The sequence below is a fragment of the Electrona antarctica genome, assembly GCF_951216825.1.
Source record: "Electrona antarctica genome assembly, chromosome: 17".
Classification (NCBI taxonomy): Eukaryota; Metazoa; Chordata; class Actinopteri; order Myctophiformes; family Myctophidae; genus Electrona; species Electrona antarctica.
This window is the reverse complement of record NC_136798.1, coordinates 34016297-34037011: the sequence shown is the minus strand read 5'-3', so window position 1 is coordinate 34037011 and position 20715 is coordinate 34016297. Positions and strand designations below refer to the sequence as shown.

The window sequence follows — 20715 nt, the reverse complement described above, 5'->3', positions numbered from 1 at the left end:
TGACTGTTTGCCGCTTCACCTCCCAATGTATGAATGAATGAACATTGTAAAGCGCTTTGAGTAGGCACGTAGTGCATAGAAAAGCGCTATAACATGCACTCCACTCCATTGCACTCCACTGTTAGGTTGTATTCTACATTTAATTTAGTGCAGTTTCCATTTTCCTTTCAAGACAAAAGTGTGTAAACACAAACATTGAAGACAAGTGAGGACAAAATAATGAGATGATGTATGATGTCGCACTGCACTCCCTTGTGGGTGGGGGGGGGGGGGGGGGGGAACACATGTGTCGAATTTGAAGTCGGTGGGGCTAACGGTTCTTGAGTTACTTGGATTACAGACGTACACATGTGTACACACACAGAGGCTTGGTGCATTTATAGATAGATATAGTCCTACTAGACCCCAGCAAATTACATCTGGCCACAAAAGATCACAGGTTATCTATGCCATTGTCTGTTGCGCTTTGCTCGATCTATGCTCTGTGATCAACATGGTTCACCTCCAGTCTAGGAAAAGAAAAATCACACCCGTGTGAAGTGAGTGGTGCAACTCCGTGTGGGGGTCCCCGGAAATTCCAGGCAGTGCATCTCCGGCCGATAGGTGAGAACGGGTTTTCCGACATGCTAATGGGGGGGGGGGGGGTGTCATTGAAAACAAAGGTGGCTTGCATGCTGTGGTTCGCTACTAACATAAATTTGCATGCACACGGGTTGCCCAAAGTAGGCTTTTTTTTTCTTTTTTTTTCGCCACCTCTCTTCGAAGTTAGACTGGGCAAGCTCTAAACTGACTGGGCCTCTGGACCCTATGCCGTGATCTCACACACACACACACACACACACACACACACACACACACACACACACACACACACACACACCAACGCTTTCTCTCTCCTCTCTCGTCTCAAGTTGATTCAATGCTGTGCAGCCAGCGTGCTGCGCACGTATGCAGTGAGGCAACTCAGGAAAGACGCAAGACTCCTGTCCTCTCTCTTAAAAGTTTCCTTCCAGAAACTTTAATAATGATGTTGCTTCGATGCTTCTCTGCTTCAGTGCCAGGCACAGCGCGGCTCTCTGTCTCTAGACTCCTCGACAACTAACTCCATGCAGAGACATAGCTCCGCCTCTGCAAGCCACAAGCCCACAACGCGTCACTGATGCAACGGTGGCTTGTAGATCAGCTCTCTTCCCTGCTCGTCTATTATTAAAAATAAATAGATAGTGTGTGACTGCGTGTCTGTGGGAACCAATAGAGAGAACCGAAATTGAATTATTGTAATGGGTACCCGGTACCCAAGCACATTCGGTTCGGTACATGCTTGGTCCTGAGCTTCGGGACCCACCCCTAGTCCCCGGAACATCCAGACCCCCAGGAACGCACCCAGGGGGCCGGGTGATTCCGGCGAGCCTCCCCACGTCCGAAATGGTCAAAATGACAGAGTGTGTGTGTGTGTGTGTGTGTGTATGTGTGTGTGTGTGTTAGGCACACACACACACACACACACACACACACACACACAAACCAACCAAACACAATATTCGTGCTCAGACGGACGGACACAGCCAGCCAGCCAGCCAGCCAGGGACAGACACACATAGCTCCTTAATGGAGTGGTTGCACCACTCAAAAATGTGATTCTTGTTATTAACCATTCACAATTTCCTATTTCCATTTTTTTCCAATAATTGAATCGTGACACCATCATAATGGTGAGATAGCAGAAGATTCACAGCCCTGCTTACGTACCAGGATGAGGGAGTTGGGTATCCAGTAAGCGGGGGCGATCTGGTCGGTGAGCCAGGAGGTGACGGCTTTAGCAGGCTTGACGCTGAGCTCAGACACAGACTGGGAGATGTAGTTCACTCCGTCCAGCAGCCTCTGAGCTGCGTTGTGGTTGTCTTTCAGGAAGCCGTCCGACTGCAAGCCAGAGACACAATGATGACGTTAAGGAAGATTTACGGACATGCCGTTTTCTTACCTTAATCTGATGTTATTCAATGCAAGGAGGAGTGGCACAGGTGAAGAATTCATAACTCCATTCCCAGCTAGCCCACTGCAGCTCTGAGCGTGCGCAGTGGGTTTAACTCTTTGGCTGCCAGGGGGTGGACACCAGTTTTGGTCCCGGGTGCCACTTTTCCCGTTATAAATAAAAGAAAGAAAATGTAATTCTATTGTGCATGTAATGTGCATGTCATAACCTGCACGCCAGATTAGAGGAATTTTCAAAAACATGGATTCAAAAAAATAATAAAAACAAATATATTAAAAAAAAATCACCCACTACGGCAGCCCATTTTGGACAAGAAACACTGGGGTTTCACACTACATAATGTGACATTATTCACATAATTCATCACTGCATAATGTGACAAATTGTGACATTATGAAAGACAGATGTCTACCCGTTTGATTTTCTTTCTTTTTAAGCCATCAAAATAAGCGATTTAGCGTTAAATCCACCGTGCACGCTCATGGGCTCGGGAGGGAGTTATGTAAATGTTTAACCTGTACCACTCGTTCTGACGTTCTTGCATGGATATAGTAACATTAGATTAAGATACGAAAATGGTTGGCCCTGACTTCTCCTTTAACAAGCAGCATGCCATGTGAGCAATTTAGAATTTAGGCATTTAGCAAACACCCTTAATCCAGAGTGATTTACAGTAATCAGTCTAAACAGCATAATATCCAAAAAATCACACCCGTGTGAACTGAGTGGTGTAAGGTCTTATATAGACTGATCAGCTGTGGTCTGACGTAATGTCTGACGTAATGAAATCACACCCGTGTGAACTGGGTGACCATAGCAACCATGCTAATTTTTTGGTACGAACAGACAGACAGACAAACTAACAAAGCCAGTTGTAGGAGTGGTTTACACCACTCAAAAATAATCTGTACATTGAAACAATAGGATGCCAGATTTGTATCACTGAGGACTAACCCCTTGCCAGCTGGTCTAGATGTGAGCATTGAGGACTACTGTAACTCAGTGATTCCCAACCTGTGTGCACTTTAGTGTGCCGTTTGAAATGGCCAGCTGTGCCGTTTGATTTTAACAGAAGTAGCCTCGGTACCCAGGCTTTTATTTTCGTTGAAAACGAAACGAAAACTCCGACCGAAAACTCTGACCCTCCCCAGACAGCATACTGCAGGGCTCAGTGGGCTCCCATGTGGTCCATTGTTGCAATTTGCATCATCATTGTTGTTGTTCCCATCCCCACCAGTCTAACGACCCTCGGCCATATAAATGCTAATGTGTGGCTTTGTTTACATGAGGAGATCACCTACTCGCCTGGCACGTACTGTATCAAAAAACACTGCTTGCTGCTCTGTGCATTCCTAACCTCGGGTCACCAGGCTTTCAGTGTGTTCCTGCCGGTGCGTTCACACGGGCAGTTGAAACGATGCAAAACGCGTTGTGAGTTGATCATGTGGAGCCTGCTTTTTGCTGGTGTGCAGTGGTGTCGATCTTTTAAGCTGACCTACAAGCCCACACTTTGTTGCAAAGCAGACCTACATACAGCTGAACTGCACTGCAACAGTAACAGCAGATGATTCACAACAATAAAGAGAGAGAAACAGAGTGGTCCTTCATGTTTCACGTTCGCTGTTGTCATACCGTCAATTCATAATTATATAAGTTTCTCAAACGTAACTTTCAAGTGAACTTTATGGAAACTTTAGGGAGAAGTCTTTCCTGCCTGGCTGCGGTGAACAAACACTTGTGATTCAGCGTGTCACAGACAGTGAAGACGCTCTTAACTTTCTGTGTGTGCACTGACTGCACAGCATGCACTCAAACTTTGTTGATCATGCGTGACATTTGTGTTCGCATTGGTATGTCAGGAAATAAAATATATTACAAATATATTTGTAATATATATATATATATATATATATATATATATAGCCATCTTGTGTATATGAGAGCAAATATTTTGTTCTGGTTACAAATACATTGTAGCAGCTGTTTGTGTGTCTGGAAAAAGTATATACACATTTTATATATATATATATATATATATATAAATAAAAGTATATCATGCACCCCCCCCCCGCATCTAGGTGTGCCCTGGGATTTTTTGGCTATGAAAAGTGTGCCCTGGCAGAAAAAAGGTTGGGAAACACTGCTGTAACTAACCCCTGGCCAGATGTGTTGGATCTCGGTTCGGACCACTGTGTCGACGGGATCCTGGTTCCCGTACCAGTACTGTCTGCTTCTGTAGATCACCCCGCAGTTGGGACACTCGATCACATACCTGGACAGACCACAAGTTGAATCCAAAAACCTACAGTTTGCTTTGTATGTAATGAAATGTGAAATATCGTCGGTGTCGGGCAGAATTATTGTATCTCATATTTCAAGTTTTAATGTAAATGAATGCCATACTTTGTCTTAGGACAGTGTTGCACAAAAGTAGCAAACATAACTGATGTTCACAACCTGCGGCGCAATGTGAACTTGTACATATGCTATTTTTGCTAGATTTAAAGAAAATGTAAGTATAACACAAGTGAGTAATAGGTTTTATAAATATTGAACGAATGAATGAAGTATTAAAAAGAGCTTGTGACTAAATAACTACATTGGATTCATTGGAACACAATTCCTGAGAAGTGAAAGCAATATTGTCGCCGGCAGCAGTGTTGATTTCATCAACTAAAACTAAGACTAAATATACTGACAATTTCGTCAACAAATAAAAACTAGACTAAAATGTTAGGAAGGGACTATAGTGGACAAGAGATCCAGTATAAGTCATTTTACACTTGGTTGCATGCTGAAAATAGCTGATCTACAAGCTCACAACGCGTCGCGCTGATCGGCTATTTTCTGCACGTGTAATTACGATGGCATCAAGGCCCACAAAAATACAGTTTAGTCGACTAAATCAACTGTAGATTTAGTCGACAAAACTCTTATGATATTTACTAAAACTCGACTAAAACTAACACTAAGATATTCAAGGTGACTAAAATGTGACTGAAACTAAATAGAAACTATTGAAGAGACTATGACTAAAACCAACAGTGGCCGGCAGCGAGGATGCGTATATATGCTTATATGTGTGTGTTGCGGTAAAACGTACCCTGACCAGGCGTAGATGGCCAGACCGAACCAAGGGCTGTCGGACGACGCCGTGGTTTTAGGAACCACGATCACCTCCTTCCCTCCTTCATAGCAGGCCTGGCGAAACAAACACAGATGCAACCAAACATATCTTAAATGGTTTTTTTTGTGGCTTTCGCCGTTATTTTATATTTTTTTATAGAGGGACAGACAGTAGGCTGACAGGAAATGAGGGGAAGACATGCAGTAAAGGCCGTCGGGATCGGGAGTCGAACCCGCGGCACACTGCCAGACTGGATTACCAGCCAAGGTGCCTGGACCACTGAGCCATGGCCCAGGCCAACCAAACATATCTTACCATCTGTTTTGTTTGCTGAATTGCTTCAGTGTCTACATACAAAAATGAGTACGTTGAATCGTTCTAGGTGTACCGTATTCGGCTTTAATTGGTTAATGAAACTAATGGATTTAATCGATTGTGAAGAAATCATCGTTTTTTTGGTAAAGATACATTTTTGGGCTTTTGTGCCTTTATTGATAGTCACAGTGAAGACGGAGAGGAAAGAGGGAGAGAGAGAGAAGGGGAGAGACATGCAGCAAAGGTCATCATGAACGGGACTCGAACACGCGACACGCCGTCAGGCAAGAGCCTATATGTAACATGCGCCTGGACCACTAGGCCAGCGGGCACCCGAAATCATCATTTAATACAATAATATTTTTTATTTATTTAATATAGATCAGCTATTTTCTTAATTGTTTTGTCGATTGTGAAAAAAGGAGCAATTGCAGCTCTTGTGTGTGTGTGTGTGTGTGTGTGTGTGTGTGTGTGTGTGTGTGTGTGTGTGTGTGTGTGTGTGTGTGTGTGTGTGTGTGTGTGTGTGTGTGTGTGTGTGTGTGTGCGCGCACCTTGCAGGTGTAGATGCGGTTGTCGTACTGTACGGAGTAGCGACATCGATGTTTGGCTTCATGGTTAACATCCTCCTTCATATGGTTCATACTGTTCTTGCAGCCTGACCTGTACACACACACGCACACGCACGCACACGCACACACACGCACGCACACATTTAGCTGAGGTACAGTATATAGTATAAAAATATACAACTCATTACATTTCGTCTCTGTCGGGTAGAAAACCTCATACAGTATGTCCCAAAACTGTTACTTTTCACGATATAAATTCAAAAGCATCAGATCTACAAGCTCAAGCTTGCGGATCTGCTACTTTGGACGATGCTCTTGTGTGACGCCGTAGTGTGATCAGGTAGGACATTAATAATTCACGAGAAAAAACACCAAAGGTTAGAATTATGGAGACAGGAGGTTTCTGCGCGACAGCGACTATCTCTTCTGTCCATTGCGTTTAGGCAGTGCCACGGCGCTAGAGACGAGGCTGTTGTGTTGTGGTGGTTGAGGAGGGTGGAAAAGGAGACCCACAGCTGAAAGACAGATGCTGGAGCAGGTCGTGTGTGTGTGTGTGTGTGTGTGTGTGTGTGTGTGTGTGTGTGTGTGTGTGTGTGTGTGTGTGTGTGTGTGTGTGTGTGTGTGTGTGTGTGTGTGTGTGTGTGTGTGTGTGAAGACACTCACCCACAGCTGAGACAGATGCTGGAGCAGGTGAAGTATTCATCTGGAAAGAAGCAGTTACTGTTCACGTGTTCATCTGGGATGTCCCCGCTGAAGCGCTCACTCAACGCCTGTAGGGGGCGACAGAGACACAGAGACAGAGAGAGCGAAGTAAGTACCTATTATATATATTTTAAATCACACCTGTGTGAAGTGAAGGGCACTCTAATCATCATCAGGAATGGTGGTCACTTATTGGCCAAGGGTCCCCACCGACACGCCGATTTGCTCAGACACATGATGTAAATTCTCCATCCATTGTCAATGTCATTTAATGTCTGTGTTCAGACAGAATCCACACAATAGCTGTTTATAGGAGGGGCTAGCACCCCTCAGAAAAGATAGATCTACTATCTACAAACTACTTTTGTGTGGGGGTATTTTACTTAACCAGTGTTCTAAGTATCATGTACACAGGGCTGGACTGGGTAAAGAATTCGGCCCTGACATTTGGCCCAGACCGGCCCGCCACTACCGGCAAGCAGATAGCAGATACTCTACCGGCCTGCTCTGTCAAGGCACACACAAACAAGCCCAAATACCACCACTTTTACTGAAAAATATGCCTCCATGTTCTGATAATTACCATAATAACCGGCCCATTCACCGGTGTCTGGTACGTTGGCCAGTCCAGGCCTGCCTGCATAACATTAACCCATTCAGGACGGGAACCCCTCTTGGTGTTTTAAGCTTTTTTGTTTGGTTTTATTTTTAGAATTATACTCGGGTCTAAATGGTATAGTTCCAGTTCTTCACTCTCAACTCCTGGACCTCCAGCGTTACCTGCAGGGCCTTGTAGACGACGCTGGCGGAGCGCGGCGAGCGCGTGGTGTTGTTGTCCAGCAGCAGCTCCACGCTGTGCAGCAGGCCGCTGAAGTCCGTGGGAGGGTTGTAGGTTCGAGTCCCGCGGTACTGCACCGAGCTGAAGGCCTCCGGGAACACACACAGCTTCCTGAAGCGCTCCGTGAGCAGGCGCTCCGCGGAGTCTGATGGCTTGTCTGAGAGAGAGAGAGAGAGAGAGAGCGAGAGAGAGAGAGAGAGAGAGAGAGAGAGACGGAGACGGAGAGAGGATGAGAAAGGGAAAGAGAATGAGAGATAATTAAAAAGTTATTGTGCAGGTATTTCTCAGATTCCAGGTATGTGTGTGCGCGTGCGTGCGTCCATGTGTGCATGCGTGCGTGCGTGTGTGCGTGCGTGTGTGTCTGTAATAATGAATCACTTTTTCTGAACAATAAAGCCATCACACGTTTAGCACTGCGTACATTGCTGCACTAGACAAATGGCCTCATTGATAACTTGATATGTGGGGACTTTCTCTGGATAAGAGACATCTGCTAAATGCCTTAAATTGACATTAAATACGCTGTGTGTCCTCCTGTCCTACCGGTCCCCAGCAGCTTGGTGTGCACGGTCTCGTGGAAGATGATGACGGCGGGGCCCAGCGTGGACAGAGGGACGTCCAGGCCACAGCGGGCCGTGGTGGCCTTCAGCTCGCGGGTGAAGTGCTTCAGGTAGGCCTCGGACGCGTCGCCCAGGAACTTGAACAGGTCGTCGTGCAGGCGGTCGGCGTGTGTGCGGTAGATGACCAGGTCGGACACCGCCAGCACCTTGAGGAGCAGGCGGGTCTGCTGGCCCTGGTTGGATCCTGCATTGGGCAACAAAAAAATACAAACACGGGAGAGAGGAGTGAATGTTTAGAAGATTGTTTCGGGTCCACGATTTGAGAACCACTGGTCTACAAGGTTCACAAGATGTTTGCTTTGGTGTGCGTTCTTCCCCGCTGCGTTATACCCCATTTCATATTCTGGAGTACGACGGTGTTGCTTGTCGCAAAGCAACCGATTTCAAGCAAACGATGCATCACAGATGCACTTGAAATTAGTTATTTTTCACCACCATTCACCATTTGTGCATTAAAAATTATTCCATTTGTGCACACTACAGAGTTACAGACGTTATAGAGTAAAGCATAGCATTGCTGCTGGGCAGAAACGTCTTATCTCCATATGTAAACTTTTTGTGTTTTATTAAATGAACACCCAACTCAATCATACTACACAGCGTCACACAAAAGCATCAAAAGTAGCAGATCTACATCTGCAGACCTGCTACTTTTGAATTTGAATCCTGAAAAGTAACGGCTCTGGACATGTGAGGTTTCCACCCGACAGAGACGACGGCACGGCGCAGGAGTCAAGAAGACACATCCACCTGGGGGTTCAATGCTTACCGGCGCCCAGCAGCCCCTCCGTGTCGATGATCACCACCTTGTGTAGGGGGTCCATGGCCGCCCACACGCCCACGGTGCAGGACTCCTGGGTGGGGGAGGTCTTGAACACCTCCCTCCCCAGGAAGAAGGTGTGGTTGAGGGTGTGCGACTTGCCCTCGCCGGTGTTGCCAAAAATAGAGACCACCTTGAGGAGCTGATCTGGCTCGCAGCCCAGCCTGCTGACAAAGGCGTCCTCGCCCTTCACCTGAGAAGAGAACGAGAGGGGAGAGCGAGATATTAAAGAACCGCGTCGCTGACGGCCAAGCTACACCAGGCTTTTCGCGCACAAAACGCTGCGCGTTTAGGGTAAACGCGCGAGAAAAGCCTGGTGTAGCTTGGCCGTGACACGCATGGAGTTCATCTTGTAGGCCCTTGCACTGATTGATCATCGCGGCGAGGAGCTCCACGGAAAGGTTCTAGCCACTCCGACGCTTCAGCTGTCGTCCCGCATTGCAGCGATGCACTGGCTCCCTAAAATGGCTCGTAAAAAGGTGACTGATTTTGACAGCTGTGTTGATTTTAGAGTTGTTTTTTTTCTATTTTAATTTACAGTTAGAGATTTGAGTGTTTGTGTGTGTGTGTGTGTTTTCTTTTTTGGCAATTGTGTTGATCTTGATTGTTGTTGCTGTTGAAGGGCACTATAGCCCCTCCTATATACAGGTTTAATGTTTGTTATGCCATAAACAAACATTAAAAACGACATTGACATGGACAGCCATGTTTGTTTTGTCTGATAATTACGTCATTAAAGATGATTAGCGCCCCTCACTTCACACGGGTGTGAAGTGAGAATTTTTGTTATGCGTATACCATTTAATTTATGTATAGCCTAGTAGCCTACTTATATCTGTGCTTCTGCATGGCAACCACATTTCCCAGCTGGGACCTATAAAGTAGCCTACTGTATATAGCTGCATGTAAACAAGGATCAAAGGGGTGATATGACTGATGGAGATATTCTTATTTATTTATTCATTTTTGCACTCGTTCAAGGATCTTAGGGCCGATTCATACTGTAGAGCCTACAATGTGACGTCATTTGAGGTTCGGGGGGGCGGGTACCGTCCTAAAGTCGGCTCTTCGGTGCTACTGAAAATGTCTGACACACACACACACACACACACACACACACACACACACACACACACACACACACACACACACACACACACACACACACACACACACACACACACACACACACACACACACACACACACACACACACACACACACACACACACACACACACACACACACAACCTGCTCCAGCATCTGTCTTTCAGCTGTGGGTGCGTGGCTCTACTTTTCCACCCTCCTCAACCACCACAACACAACAGCCTCGTCTCTAGCGCCGTGGCACTACAGCGCCGAAACAGCGGTAAAATAGGAGTATGAATCGGCCCTAAGGCAGTGGTGCAGTTCCCGGGGACCCTCAGAGTCGCTGGAGGGGATTCCAAATGGACTCTTACACAGGTCTGTGACTCTCAGAGTCCTTTGATTAAAAAAGAATAATAAAACGGTTGAGAGGCACTAGTATACTCACCCGCATCTCCTCCTTCTCGTCCACCAGAAGGAAGCTGCTGACTGTCTCCAGCTTGGCCCTGAGCACCTCCATCATCTCGTCCTCCGGGGCCAGCGGAGGCTTGCCCGGCGGCGGGTAGGGACTCATCGGGTGCTTCCTCTTGTTGACGCCGCTGTGTGTGCGCTTCTGGCAGTCCACGCACAGGTTGATCTTGCAGCCTTGGCAGCGCACCACAGCCCTCAGGCGACCGCCGCTCGAGCAGCTGCCAGTGTTGTTGTGCGTGCCACCACCACCGCCGCCGCCGCCACCACCACCGCCGTCTCCTTTACAGGAGTCGCAGAAGGGAACGTGACCCAGTGCAATCCGAACCCGGTCGTGATTCCTCATGCGCTCCTGCCGGTGGAGCTCCAGTTCGCAGCGGGCACACTGCAGGCTGCCGCACTCGTCACACTCGAAGGCGGCCTCGTCTGAACCCCCGCACGCATAGCTCTCCTGGCACACCAGCGCGGCGCTCGTGCCTTTCTCCGCGGGGGGAGGAGGAGGAGGAGGAGGGCCCGGGGAGCTCATGTCGACACCTGTTCAGCATCCAGCAGTGGTGGGAAGAAACACATGTTGTTTATTTCCCTCTGACATACAGTGCAGTGCAGTTGTACGTGTATTTTACGACCTGGGGCTGATTCTATACAAAATGCTTTCTAAATCAGTTCATCTCAATCTTTTTTTGTTCTTTTTTTGTACCAAGGACCCTGCAAACTACCCCATCCCCCCCTCAGAAGATTTTTCAAAAAATAGCAGATGAACAAGCTCGCAGCGCGGCACAATGTGACACACTGCGAGCTTGTAGATCTGCTAAAAGTGGTAATAACAAATTACAATGTAGAAATACAAGTTATTTTTAAGCCTAGAGTATTCCATAAAAGTATACGTAAAAGTACCAGAAGTAAAAGCACTTATGTGTCAGAGAAGGTGCCACTGATTTATGTTTTTTATTTTATTTTTTCCCCAAAAGCTGAGCTTGCAGACCATGTTAATTAATTAGGTATTAAGTATAAAATAGGGCTTAATTGGTTAGAAGTGTATGTTTTGTAGATCTAACTCAGTGGTTCCCAAAGTGGGGTCCTTGAGGGAGCTCCAGGGGGTCCCCAGCTAAATGATAGTTTGGAACCAAATGGACCCTTATGGGTCTGTAACTCTGAGAGTGTACAAATGGAACCCGTTACATTTGTAACGGGTCCATTTGGTTCCATTTGTACACTCTCAGAGTTAAATTAACATTGATTTTACAATATAAATTGGGGGTCCCAGAGAAATAAATGCCATTAAATGGGGGTCCGTAGCCTAATGCATGTCAAACTGGGGGTCCTTGAAATTTAACGGGTTGAGAATCACTGCTAGAGCCGTAGAAATCTTCTCTATGGGGGTCCCTGGCATATCTCTTCAAATGGGGGTCCGTGGGCAAATTAATGCTAATTTGACAGTAGCAGTATCAAGTATTGAAATACCTATAGGCCTACCTCAATATTGTGCTTAAGCCGAGTACTCGAGTACTTATCCAGGTCTCCTTAAGGTGCTGATTCACTCCCACAGCTGAAACTTCAACACTACTGTGTGACACACTATGGCACAGATCACCTCCAAGTCACTATAAAAACTAATTATATATCAACTAATATCTTCTTCAGTCTCCCAAAAGTTAACTTCTCTCCATTACAACTATATAAGACTATTATGGAATATAAAAAAACACTCCCTGGCTGATATATATGATATGACAGCTCCAAGCAATAACTTTTAATCATACATGACGACCCACATTATATAAGGCTATAGCCTTACTATACCTACATGAAACGGAGCTCATCCATTTAACGGTGGCTGTCAATCATCCTTTGCTTTATCAGTATTCAGCCGCTTGCCGGCGATGCCATTTTTCCTTTTGGTCAATAAATATCTACCAATCTAATCCACTGCATATATGGACCGTGACACTCTAAAGACTGTAAGGCACTGTCGATCCTGGTCGTTATGCCACGATTACACCAAGTGACACACTTCTAGAGAGACACACGTAAACAAACAACCTTCGTTAAAAATTGACCTATTGGGAGATCGGCAGACGGACAGTAATAACAGTAGTAATAACAGTGTTATTACGCTATGACTCCGACAATAAAACCAGTGCTACCCCCAATTTAGTACAAACGAAGCGCTAATGAACGCGTCGGTGGAGATATAAAATAATTTGATCAGATCTCCTGTTAGATGATGTTGCTAGTTTACATCAGCTGATCGACTTGTTTTCATCCACAGTGGTCAAAGGTTATTATGGTGTGCGTGGCATTGTGGGAGATGTAGGATTTAATCATAATGGCTGCTCTGGGTGTCTTGTTGTAGTGGGAACATTGTCCTACATATTATTGTATGAAAATGTGTGTTTCTTGTATGCCACATATAAATAAATGTGTATTTGTATTATTCTTTCAAGTATTTGTTTGTTTTCTTTTGACCAATACATTTTTTTAGTAGGCTTACTAGGCAATTTACTGTTCACCATGTAATATAAACATAAACCATACAAATAATTTCAAACACAGACAATTGTAATATTATCATGAGACTATTTTCTAAACAGACAATATAGTGAGCAGCGTTGAGGTTTAGTGAGAGGAAACAACTCCATTCCCCATAATGCTTTGCACATTCTAGCGGCTGTCAATGAAAAAGCCAGATTCTTTTTTTGCATCATTTATCCTCCTCATAGTATACTTTTAATATTCAGTATTTACTCCGCGCTCTGGTCTTGATCTCGGCCGTTTCCATGTACGTATCTACCACCTTATGACACGTTGTGTTTATATTATTTTTCCTTTACATTTTGTTTTAGCCGACTGGCTACCATGCTATAGTGTCACTGTTGTTGCTATGCTAATGCTAATCAACATTTCCAATGTTAAAGCAGTTTACTTTATACTTTGCAGTACGACTGTGTCGCTTGCCTAGAAGAATACGAACACCCTCGCACGATGTTGTATATGAAATCCTTGAATGTTTTTTCAGTTATTTCATGCATGATTTATGATGTATTGATTGATTTATTGATGATTGGTTGAGGTTCATTTGCCTGGCCTCTGACACAAACAGTGGTTGAGGAAGTACAGAAACATTTTTTTTTTTACTATTAGTTGAAACACACACCACAACATAAAGATAAAACTACTTACAAACAAAAGGGCTGTTAAATATTTGACTTGAGTAAAAGTAAAATCTCAAAATTGTTTGCATCAACTGTACCAAAGTAAAAGTATATAGGCTCCTACTACAGAGGAGCCGAAACACACACCACAACATAAAGATAAAACTACTTACAAACAAAAGGCTGTGTTAAATATTTGACTTGAGTAAAAGTAAAATCTCAAAATTGTTTGCATCAACTGTACCAAAGTAAAAGTAGGCTCCTACTACAGCGGAGCCTACTACTATAGCCTACTGGTAGGCAGAAAAATGGTAACCAGAATAACCCGTTCTGAGTGAAACTCCTCCATATGCACTGGCCCTATAAGCACATTTTGTATAAAATTCGAAAATTGGGAGCTGATTATGGCAATGCAAAGCACTGACCTCATGGAGATCGGCTATTTTCGAATAGCCAGAAAATAAAACAGGGCTCAAGTGCAAATGGTTCATGTATATTTTTTGTATGTATTAATTAAATAAATCAAATTTATCATAGTGAAGTAAAGAGAACATTTCCCATGGGGTATGGAGTGGAAGTAAAATGTATTACAAATACAAAATGGAAAACGCTAAAGTAAATGAACTCAAGAAGTGTACATACAGTATTAGGGCCCTATCATTTTGGCTATTTTTTATATTTCAAAATGGTTCAAGCTCACAATGTATTGTCAGTATTGATATCGAGTCGACTATTATACTATTTCAAAAATGTTTTGCAAAATTGTAAAATAAATAAGAGGTGAAGACAAGACAGATTTAAAGGGCGCACCTATAGTTTATTACTAGCGGTTGCCCAACTGTCCGTGGCAAGTAAATAAAACGTTCGGGCAAGTGGAGTTTGCTTTCAGATTGCCCAGCGGCCGGCGGTCAAGTGCATTCTCTCTCCATTAAATATTAATGGCTATTCACGAAGAACAATGCTACCTATTTACAACTAGCAGTTGCACTCATTCTGGTTTTTCAAAGTGACTGTAGCAACTCTCACTCTGCAGTTATCGATTGGATTTAACATTATCATTTTCTGTTGTTAGCGCAGATTTTAAAACAGACTATTTACTTTTCGGGCAAGCGTCATGACTGTTGGGCAAGTAGAACATGACCTGTACTTGCCCGATGGGCTAGTGCCACCGAGACCTTACGTAGGCCTGTCACACATAATCGCCTAATCGCTATTATTTGAGATAATCACAATTATTTTTGTAATAATTAATAATAATAATTGTTTCCATGTTGAAAAATGTTGATACATTCTCAAACATTTTTCAAACATTTGTGTGAAAATTAATCGTCAACTTAAATGTGTAATCGTGACAGCCCTAGACCTTCGTGTCAACCCCTGTATTAACCCATTCTGGACGGAAACTCCTTTTGGTGTTTTAAGCATCATGTTATACTTTAGCTATTGAAAAATAGCAGATCTACAAGCTCATAGAGCTTGTAGATCTGCTATTTCTGAAAAATCGTGAAAATGTGGTGCAAATCTTTGAATATATATTCTTTCACAGCGAACAGTTTTAACTCAAATCTTTGCTTCTGGGGGGTGCCTGGAACAAAAAAAAATCAGATGGGGGTCGGCGGTAACCTGACTCCGCCAGATGGGGCAGCAGAGAGTACACTGGGTTCCCTCCTCCTGCTCCCATCTAGGAACTCTCAGGCAGACTTGATGCCCGGCCACAAAACGGCCTGGCCAATCAGCAGCAGCTATCCCGCCTCTAGCTGCTGCTGATTGGCCAGGCCGTTTTGTGGCCGGGCATCATAAAATATTTGGGATCCTTGACATGAATTATTGAGCACCACTGATACACTGTCGTGATTTAGAAGCCTTTTTAAAATGTCGACGTCATTAAATCAAACTGTGGTTGATGTGACATCATGACAGACACTGCTGCTGCTGCTGCTGCTGTGCTCCACGATGGAAGAAGAGGAGCCGGTCTTCACGGACATCGACGGCAGGAGCATCTCTCTGGACTGCCAGAGTCACTCCAGCTTCTGCCGGGAGTTCACCGTCAGCTCGGCCAAGCTGTCCATCAGCAAGGTGCTGGTGGCCACCTGCTGCGTGTGGCTCCTGGCCTACACAGTGTTCTTCTTCACACAGGTGCGCGTGTGAATTGAATGATTGATTTTGCAAATTTTATTTCACAGTATGTAGAATGGGTACATTTCAAAGCGAAAGCACAACGCAATACAAAAACAGCTACTTTGAGGACGACACCATGCTCTACAATATTATTAAGCTTTATTAAAGACTTCTATGAAAAACAGGAAATCATCATATAAAGAAAGTAAAAAAAGGGAAAAACATGTACAGTATGGGGAAAAATGGTGTTTGGGGGGGATGGGGACCTTGACTTTTTATTCTTTTATTTTTATTTTTTACAGGGGGCAGTTTTGAATTGCAGCCGTCTGTAGGTGCTCTTTGAGAGTGGTTTTGAAGGAGTCAAGGGATTCACATTTCTTAATGGCTGTTGGTAGGGCGTTCCCCATTTTAGTGGCATAGGAGCGAACAGCGAAGTGAATGTAATGTAATCCCTTGTTTGAGCCGAATCTGGGTTGCATGTGGTTTGTTGAACTCCCTCTGGTGTTGTGAGTGTGAACCTCGTTGATATTAAGGAAGTATTTAGACAGATACTTGGGTATCTTGGTGGTGTAGCGAATCTTGTAGACCAGGCTCATTGCAAGATGCTGTACTCTGCCGTCAACCTTAACAATGAGGGTCTGCCCCTCAACTGTACTCCGAGCTCAAATAAAGTTTGGGTTATGATGATGATAAGGTAGCGGTGGGAAAAGTACTACTCTACGTTTTTTTCTTTTTTTACTTAAGTAAAAGTATCAATACTGCAATGTAGAAACACTCAGTAACTGTATTGGTATCATTGGTATCATTATGCAGAAGAATGTCCCATTCCAAAAAAAAAAAAAAAAAAAAAAGTATAACCTATAGATCTTTTGAGTTTGCAACGCATTGTGCGCTTGTAGATCGGCTATTTTCAAATGGCTGAAATGTATATGGCAATAAAGTGCAATAATTTGCCTCTAAGATGTAGTGGAGAAGAAGAAAAATTGAACAAGTATTGAAAATTGGAAATGCTCCAGTAAATCACACCCGTGTGAAGTGAAGGGTGTTCTTATCGTACATCATCATGACGTAACATGTCTATTTGCTCAGACACACATGACGTGAATTCTCCATTCATTGTCAATGGGAATTTAATGTTTATGTAAGACTATCTACACTAATAGCTGAATTTAGGGAGACAATACCTCAAGATTTGAGATTTTTCATTTAATTGCCCGAGCCCCATGTCCAAATAATGGAGTGCCTCACAGCTCCATATTTGAGCATGACTGATGTCACTGAGTGCAGTGACATCATATTGATGTAGCGAGATTCGCTGGCGGACATATACGCTCCACTGAAGAATGGGTTCGTTGTCCTTGTCCGAAGCTCTGACGAAACGGCAGGAAAAGACAGCGGGTGACCCTTCGAGAAAGCGCTGTCCGAGCAGAACGTCCTCTGAACGCCGCATCGCAGAGTTCCAATTTGCGCACGGTTCAGTGAACAAGAGGATGTACTTCCTTAAGACCAACCGGCGCCCTTTCCAGACTCTGAAACTCCCTTCCTCCTTCCTTCAGAGGAAGCTTGATAAGTGGAAAGAGTACGAGGACTTCCTGCTGGCACCGCAGCTCAACAAGCATGACTACGAATCTAAAAAGGACGGCTGGCAGCTGATAGAGTGTGGCTGCTGCTACGGCCAGTTTGAGTTTGACCCAGAGATCGTGACCCAGTGTTCGGACGGTCATCTCTTCTGTAAACAGTGCCTGGTCAAATATGCCCAGGAAGTGGTCTCTGGCTCCGGACGGTCGGAGCTGAGCTGCATGATGGCGGGCGGGGGGTGTGACTGCTCGTACCCGGCACAAGAACTGGAGAAAGTCCTGCCGGAGAAGGTCCTGCGTCGATACCACGAGAGACAAGCGGAGGAGGCGGTCGCCGCCGTCGCCTGCGACGAACTGGTACGCTGTCCGTTCTGCAACTTCCCAGCCCTGTTGGACAAAGGCGTCTCGGTGTTCAGATGTCCCGACCCCAGGTGCCGTGAGGAGAGCTGCAGGACGTTGCGCGTCCGATGGAAGCAGCACGCGGGCAAGACGTGCAAGCAGCTGCAGCGGGCCCTTCTGCCCCGGGACGAGGAGACCAGGATCAGGGTGCTCTACGAGGAGCGCATGACGGCGGCGCGGGTGAGGAGGTGTGCGACATGCGGCGTGGCCGTGGTCAAGACCGTGGGATGTAACCATGTGATGTGCCGCTGCGGCGGCCACATGTGCTACGTGTGCCGAGTGCCCATGACAAAGTGCAAGTGCTCGCTGTTGGATGCGCTGCGGCCGCAAGACGAGGACGAGCGGATCATCCGGGAGATCCAGGAGGAGGGCGAGGCGCAGCTGAACAAGGAGAGTACATATCGCTCACGCAATCGGGTCGGTCCAGAGCAAGGCTATCGTGAACATAATTTGTTCATTCATACACTTGCATTATGCCTGTTCTTAACAATTTTATTTATTATTATTATTACAATGCTCATACCTAAATTAAACCGTTTCATCCCTAACTTTGCCGGCCGGCGTGGAAGACTGTGTTAATGGACATGAGTGCACATTTTTATTATTGTAGCTCACAGTGAATTGTAAAAGAGAACTTTGCAAATATTGTCACAGCATATATGTTGTCAATTGTGATTGTTTGGCACCTGGCTCTCCTGCAGTACTGGTGATCTTCTGGTTTTAGCCTGATAGAGTTTCTCAAGTTCTGGGTTTGGTTTCCTAATTTGCTTTCAAGTAATTTGCTGTCTTTTGTAAGTTTAGTCTTCAGTGTTTCTTCGTCTTTGAGGTATGTGGTAAAAATCACACCCGTGTGCAGTTATCATCTTACAACATCGATTTAATGTTTGTTGTTCTTCATTGTCAATGTCATCACAAATTTGGTACACACAAAAACCCAAAACTGGGCATAGGAGGGGCTAGTGCCCCTCAAAAATGTTATTTATAGAACCCACCGAATATTAAACAAATCAGAAGCAAATACAACTAGAAACAAATCGCTGCAAGCAGCGATAAGGCATGACCAAGCAGGAAGGCAATACGAATAATATGCACAAGAAACATGGAAGACTAAACTTGAGAAAAAGACCATGGAATTGTGACAGGGTCGGTTTTTTATAGTGGGGGGCAGGTAAGGGTTCTTGAAGACTCAAGAGCTCTACCTACCGAGCTAACAAGCAAAATCATTCAGTGTTTTTGTAGCAAGTTGCGCAAGGATAACTAATAAGGTGGGTATAAAGATTTATGAATTGACTGCGTATAAACCAGAAAATATACCAGATTCGGATGAGGAGCTCAATGAGTGAAAACCAATGAAATGAGTCTGAAACAGGGATTAAAGGTTAACTGAAAAATTATTATTAAACTTCAGAGAAAATAAACAGCTTTGAACATTCATGAAAAACAAACAAATGGGGCCCACTTTAAGTTGTTGACTTGAAAAGTCCCAGTTCAGTTCCTATTCAGTTCAGGGAAAGCACTCCAATCCTCTTTCTCCAATTTGGAGAACCAGATTACCACATTTATGGGTGAAGGTGGGTTCAGAGTTCCGGGTCGGCTCACCAGGTCTGGGTACCATCCGGTACCAGAACCATCCATGCAAGGGAATCCTTTCACGACACACAAAACCTGAACTGAAAAGCCAGGTGTCCAAATCAGTCTTTGTTTCAAAATCATTGTTGTACAACAAATAATCTATCAATTCATGAGTAAAGAACCTGATTTGATCAGGATCAAGTTCTTTATACATGTTTCCCACTAAACAAATCAGTTTCTAGCATTGTTACGGCCCTTTAAACTTGGCTCAACCAAGGGCTAACATAAAAGGACACAAAGTCAGATCAAAAGTTTACAAAGATATTACACATTTATTTAAAATCCTGCATTGCAAAACAGGGACTGAAATAATACTTTATGTTTATGTTTATTTATTTGATATGGACATAACAATTGCATTGCTCATTGCACAGTTGTACAAATTGTAGATGCATCATTTACAGTGTGTTAGCACATGTGCTAATTTTCACCACTTGTCCACAGGAGACTTTTCTAAAAAATACAATTTAGTTTAAAAAAAACACCCAATCAAATACAAAAAATTATACATTCTAATAATATTTACAGCAAAATTAATCTCAAATACACATAAGTAAACATAATCACTCTAGTAACTCAAGCTATAAATGTGAACACAGTTGATTTGATTTCAACCATAGTTTGAGTCCTCTGTAGAACACGTTACCATCCGTCTCTAGTTTTAGAACCGTAGGCAAAGAGTTCCATAGGTTTGCTCCCTTTACTGAGAAGGCAGACTGTCCGAATGAGTTGTTACACCTGGGAACAATACAGTTACCACTTGTTGAGGCTCGTGTGGTTGCTCTACCAGAGCTCGGAAGTCTAACAACCAGTCCAGAGAACAGAGGTGAAACATGACCATGTAAACATTTAAAAACCAATTTGATATTAGAAAAAAACACAACATTTTCAAACGTAAAAAGGTTGTGTTTTTTTAAGATACCACAGAGGTGCCATCAGAGGTGCCATCTCATCGGTTACTTACGACCAGCCCATCTGAAACTTAACTAATAACAGCAACAAAAAGGGAACACAACTGTTCAGTTTGGGTGTTTGGGAGACAATGAGCTGCTGGTCACATCTCCTCTTATTATATAGCCTGCAACTAATCAAGAACAGCTGACACAGGGTGTGGCAGCCAGAACTCTCAGGTGATTGACAGGTGAGGCACTTTAGACCAGCAGAGCCACAGGCACTACAACAGAACAAAGTAAAGACAAAATTTCACAAAACGGCAATTTTCATTGGCTCATAAAACCTTCATTTTTTCACTTAAAAAACATACTTTCCCATCCGTATAGGTCCAAAGTTCACGTGTAG

At 44.3% G+C, this 20715-nt stretch overlaps 2 protein-coding genes and 1 pseudogene across 13 annotated transcripts in view; 1 reads left to right on the top strand and 2 right to left on the bottom strand.

The window, feature by feature from the left end:
- Positions 1-1319, bottom strand: part of LOC306940523 (lactosylceramide 1,3-N-acetyl-beta-D-glucosaminyltransferase-like) — a 2764-nt pseudogene extending 1445 nt beyond the window's left edge. Inside the window, exon 1 of the transcript in view lies at positions 1296-1319. The product of the transcript in view is annotated as a lactosylceramide 1,3-N-acetyl-beta-D-glucosaminyltransferase-like (transcript). The remainder of the gene's footprint in view (positions 1-1295) is intronic.
- zfyve1 (zinc finger, FYVE domain containing 1) overlaps positions 1-13940 on the bottom strand; it is a 25142-nt gene extending 11202 nt beyond the window's left edge. For 2 of the 3 annotated variants that reach the window (XM_079526927.1, XM_079526929.1), the window contains exons 1-10: positions 12012-12145; positions 10519-11072; positions 8934-9177; positions 8088-8348; positions 7487-7701; positions 6668-6774; positions 5987-6095; positions 5097-5194; positions 4148-4265; positions 1750-1920 (exon numbers count right to left, since the gene is read on the bottom strand). In XM_079526927.1, coding sequence (XP_079383053.1) covers positions 1750-1920; positions 4148-4265; positions 5097-5194; positions 5987-6095; positions 6668-6774; positions 7487-7701; positions 8088-8348; positions 8934-9177; positions 10519-11064 — 1869 coding nt within the window. In that variant the 5' untranslated portion in view covers positions 11065-11072; positions 12012-12145. Of the gene's footprint in view, positions 1-1749; positions 1921-4147; positions 4266-5096; positions 5195-5986; positions 6096-6667; positions 6775-7486; positions 7702-8087; positions 8349-8933; positions 9178-10518; positions 11073-12011; positions 12146-13863 lie in introns of those variants that run through there. The other variant, XM_079526928.1, reaches the window with a different exon arrangement.
- The window catches only part of pigh (phosphatidylinositol glycan anchor biosynthesis, class H), a 20110-nt gene continuing 12577 nt past the window's right edge, over positions 13183-20715 (top strand). For all 9 annotated transcript variants that reach the window (XR_013792145.1, XR_013792146.1, XR_013792147.1 and 6 more), the window contains exons 1-2: positions 13183-13317; positions 15611-15826. Coding sequence is in view for 1 of the 9 variants with exons in the window: in XM_079526930.1 (XP_079383056.1) it covers positions 15644-15826 (183 nt within the window). In the remaining 8 variants the exon portion in view is untranslated. The remainder of the gene's footprint in view (positions 13318-15610; positions 15827-20715) is intronic.